At 51.9% G+C, this 4,643-nt stretch overlaps 1 protein-coding gene across 1 annotated transcript in view; it reads left to right on the plus strand.

The window, feature by feature from the left end:
- Positions 1–4,451: 4,451 nt before the first annotated feature.
- Positions 4,452–4,643, plus strand: part of SP8 (Sp8 transcription factor) — a 2,613-nt gene continuing 2,421 nt past the window's right edge. Inside the window, exon 1 of the mRNA XM_057371644.1 lies at positions 4,452–4,487. Coding sequence (XP_057227627.1) covers positions 4,467–4,487 — 21 coding nt within the window. The 5' untranslated portion in view covers positions 4,452–4,466. The remainder of the gene's footprint in view (positions 4,488–4,643) is intronic.

Raw genomic sequence — 4,643 nt, forward strand, 5'->3', positions numbered from 1 at the left:
AAGAAATCAATACCGCTGAGGAGAAGAATTTAGTAGTTTTTAACTGTAAGTGGTGCCTGGGAGAAGGTGATATATAATAGGAAGAAAAAAAAAAAAAAAAAAACAACACAACCGAAAGCAGCTTAAACAAATCTATTCTAGGCAGGACCGAAGGACCGGCGGCGGGGGCTCCGCGTCTGCCCCGCCCGGTGCCGGCGCGCTCAGCCCGGGCGCTCGCTCTCCCCTCCGGCGCCTCCCGGTACTTACATGACCGCCCAGGAGCCGATGCGTGCACAGCGATAACGTACCGGGAGAGCGGAGGGGGGTCGGAGGGGGGGTAGAGGGCAGGGGAATAAACGGGGAGAAGGAGGAGATGCGGATCGSATCTAGGCGCACACCGGCGATGTAATCAGAGTGGGTGTGAAGGTGCCTCTTCCTCTCCCTCCCCAGGCGTGCACACACCAGCATGTGCACGGTGTCTTCCCGAGCTAATCTAATTACAGGGACCTTTTTGGAGGCGCAGTTAGCTTTTTTTTTTTTTTTTTTTTTTTTTTTTTTTTTTTTAAGCACAGATCCAGACAAATAAATAAATAAATAAATAAACGACGAAAGACATCGATGCGAATCCCCTCCGCAGGCTGCAGACAGGTCGGTGTGTTCCCTCGCCAAAGTAGCTCAGCGAGAAGCCCGGGCTCTGCCGGGCACATCCCCGCCGSTTGCGAGGGGGAGCAGCCAGGCCGCTCAAGCCTGGGAAAAGCGTGGCKGGCAACGGGACGGGGACCCCCGCAGGGCTGGCGTGCACCTGGGACACGGTGAYACCGACGGAAGGAAAAACCTACACAGCAATAGCTGGAGGCACCGGCGCACCGGCACTGCCCGTTCCCGCCGCGCTGCAGCCGGTGCCCGGCAGGGAGCTCCGCTTTCAGCCCAAGTGCCCAGTGAGGCAGTGAGAGAAAAGTCCCAGGTAAAGCACAGCAAAGYAGAGGAGCGGATAGATAGAGGTTAAAGAACATTCACCACCCGCTYTGCTCAGTGACCACCCGGCACAGCACGGTGCTTTCTGACTGGTGGCCGTTTTGTCTCATTTACACCCTATTCCCCGAACAAGCCGAGCCCTCGCGGGCCTGGAGAGTTGGTGGTCACCCTTCGGTAAACCTTCCAGGTGACAGATTCCAGGTGAAGGYGGGGGATGAAGGGGACACCTCCTGGCCTCCGCCTACCCGGGGCAGCAGGTGCGGGGCAGTGGGGCAAACACGGGGCCAAGGCAGCTTTTTCCAGGGCACGGGGCCCAGGGAGGGCGAGGACAAGGCCCCCGCCTAGAGGCTTTCCCCGTGACCACGGGAGCGGAGCTGGGAGCCGCTGGACGCTGAGGACAGAGGTTTCCTCCTCGCTGGATGCTTGACAAACAGTGCAGAGCCGCACTGCCAGGAAGGCGATGGGAGAGTCTGGCTCCCACGCGTGTGCCCCTAAATTCGCTCAAGGGTGGCGTGACACGCTTTGCCTCGCTAACACGGACATCCAGCTCACGGCGTGGCCAGCTTGCAGTTTAATCTTTCCAGCTACGCCGTTTCAAATAGCACAGACCTCTGTTTCCTCAAAGAGAAAGCTGCGTCTACACCCCGGTAGCGCTGTCTGTAGACAGGCGAGGACCTCTGGTACAAGGGTCTATCCATCTCTGTCCGCTCGCCGGTCGCAGCGCGGAGAATCGGGGTTTGCTCCAAGGAAAATCCACCCCCCTTCCCGAAAGGTTAGCGACAGCTATCGTTGTGGCTAAAGTTCCGAGATTGCTAATCTACATTGTAGACTCAAGATGTTAGGTAGACTTGAGCAAGTTGTTCCCAGGATGTAAATTAGGTCCCAAAAGCTGTTGTCCAAATCGAAGAAACAGAGAAATTAATCTGGGAGACTATCCATCATAGGCTGTAATAAAGGGAGCGACATGGATGAGACAGATGATATGATTAAGGAGCTGTGGTCGTTTTAATTAACTTTTTGCTGTCCTGTAATGATCAAACTGGTCAACAGACCCGGTCAATAAGCATGTTAATATCAAACAAATAAAACCAGGGATGATTAAAAACCTCCTGGTTTATTAAATTTGAAATTCAAATGAAATTTATGCTGCAGATGCATACAGAATGCTAATAGATTTTAGCTTTATTGAGAGTGGATCCCACAGGTTTTCAAGAAACGGCATGAACATTTATCTCCTCCCGTACATTAAACTTCAAATGGGGGGGGGGGGAGAGAGAAAAGTTTTAATTAATTTCTGGAAAACCTCTCTTTGCTGGCTCCCCTCTCACACCCCCGCTCCCCGTGCCCCCACCTGCATATTATGTTGATGTACTGCACCCTTAAGTGCAGTGGTCAATAAGGCAAATGCAAACAAAATTGTAAGCTTGCTTAAATCCTTTGCCCAGCAGGCAATGCATACAAAGGAGGAAGGTTACAGATGTTTCCGTGTCGAATTCAGAAAAGATCAGCTCACCGCTCTCAAAGTTTAGAAGCTGCTGCTTTTCCAGTTTCGGGGAAATTATCGGAGTAGCAGGAGGATGCCCACCGGCAGGAGTTTTGTGATATCTGYTCTGATGTTACTTGTCTTTCTTTTCCTCCCTCTCAGTTGAGTTCCCTTGTAAAGACTCCCACGATAATTTTTACGAGTTTTTTTTTCATAATTTCCCACGCGGTGCTTTTAAAGGAAAAGAGCACTGAAAATTAAGTATTTTCGACCCCAAATTAAAATAGTCAGGGCAAGGATCGGAACAAACAAACAAACAGGGAAAGATCAAAAAAGGACACGTTTCCTCTGGGCAGACAAGTGCAGACAAAATACGGATGCGAATTGAAGACCCGCCCGGGGAGGCTCTCCTAAAAAGAGATATATCACTAAAGGCTTCTACTTCCCCTRTGGATGGCAAAGTCTCTCAGACTTTCTCGGGCTGAAAGGAATGCGTGTCGATCTTTTTACCTAACCTGGCACACCACAAAATGCGATTTTGTGTTCCTCTAAAACGTAATGCTMACGATGCTTGCTTTGCTCTTACGCTTTCTGATCTATGTCTTAATAGTTCCTCCCCATCTCCAGCAGATAAAGAAAGTGGAGATAAAAAGTTAATAAGCATTCATACAGGGGAGTATCTCCCGGAAATGTTCTTCCCCTCTTTGCGGGTGATAGTATTGATTAAATTAAACCCGAAATTTAAACAAGTGTGCGTTAGGTCTGTAAAATGAATATCATTATAGAAGGAGACCAAAGCAATGAAGTTAATTCTTTTTTATTTGTTAAACGGAGTTCCCTCCTTCCCCCACCCCTTCCTCCTTCTGGGCTGGCCTGTCACGCCTTCTCAACAGGCTAAAATCATTCAGAGCAGCTCGCGGAGAGAAACGCGACATTTATGGTAAGCGTCAGCCTTCAGAGAAAGAAAGCAGTTCATTAATTTACTTCACTCTTACTTCAAAGTATGATAATGTACATTACCCCCTTGATCAATAGATATGATGTACAGTCAATATCCCCATGACACAGAAACGGGCCAAAACCGAAGCCGAGAGAAAAACATCCCTGGGAAGCTGAGGAAAACCGCGGAAAAGCCGCGAGGGTGAGAGCACCTGGGCGAGCGGGGCCGGGCCTCTCCAGCAGGGAGAGGGGGAGCTGACTCTGCCCTTCCCCGCTGCCGTCCAGGGCTGGGCGAGGAGCSGAGGGGAGCCAAGCGCGCACCTCCGAGGTGCTCCGGGACTGGGCGGCGAGCGGGGCCGCACAGCAGCCTGCCCCGATTGTGCSGGTGTCGCCTGGCAGGGCTCCGGCTTGTGCTRCCYCACCGCCAAGAATCACGCCTGAAASCGCGGGTCTGCGAGGGCGAGAAGGGAGGGAACGGCAGTGCCAGCCGTGGCCTAAAGCGCTTCCCCGCCTTGCTGGGACAACGGGAGACGAAGGACTGACCGGAGGGGATCGGGATGGGGGCGGCTAGAGGAGAAACGGGATGCTACCGCTCTCGCCAGTCCGTGCCGACAACCATAGTAAGGCTGAAATGAGGAGGAGGATGACGATGATATAAAAACTCAAATATAAACCGCTCCGCTGAAAAAAACCCCAAACAACCTGTTGTCAAATTACGCACAAGGGGAGGGGGGGTGGAATTGATGGAAAGAGGCGGCCGCACGGAGCAGCCCGGGGTGAGTGGTCCCTGCGGACCGGGAGCACAGCTCTCGCCGCTCGCCGACGGGAGTGCGTGAGGTCAGCAGCGGCGGCGGGGCTCGACGGCCGGGCTCGACGGCAATGCTGACCTCACGCAGTCACGTCGGCGAGCGAGGCGGCGGTGGCGGGGATTGGCTGGCGGCGGCTCAGCGGCACTTCAAAGCCGGCGAGGGAGCTACAATTGTGGTGGAATGGGCGGAACTGATCATTGTATTGCACACCTCTAAAAAAAACACTGCCTCTGATTTATCAATATAAAAAAGATCCTCTGAGAGGAGGGCASTTTTGTGTGATGGCAACTTCACTTCTAGGGGTGAGTCTAAGGATTTTTTTTCTCTTGCTGGTTTAATTGGTTTCTTTTTATTGTCGATTGGAGGGGGTTAAAATAACCCCTGTCTTGACCGGGGCTATCAGTCTCCTCTATTCAGCCTGTTTTTTTCTTTTTTTTTCCTTTTTTTTTTTTTTTTTT

The sequence above is a fragment of the Malurus melanocephalus genome, unplaced genomic scaffold (assembly GCF_030028575.1).
Source record: "Malurus melanocephalus ecotype Western Australia unplaced genomic scaffold, MMel_1.1 scaffold_150, whole genome shotgun sequence".
In the NCBI taxonomy this organism is placed as follows: domain Eukaryota; kingdom Metazoa; phylum Chordata; class Aves; order Passeriformes; family Maluridae; genus Malurus; species Malurus melanocephalus.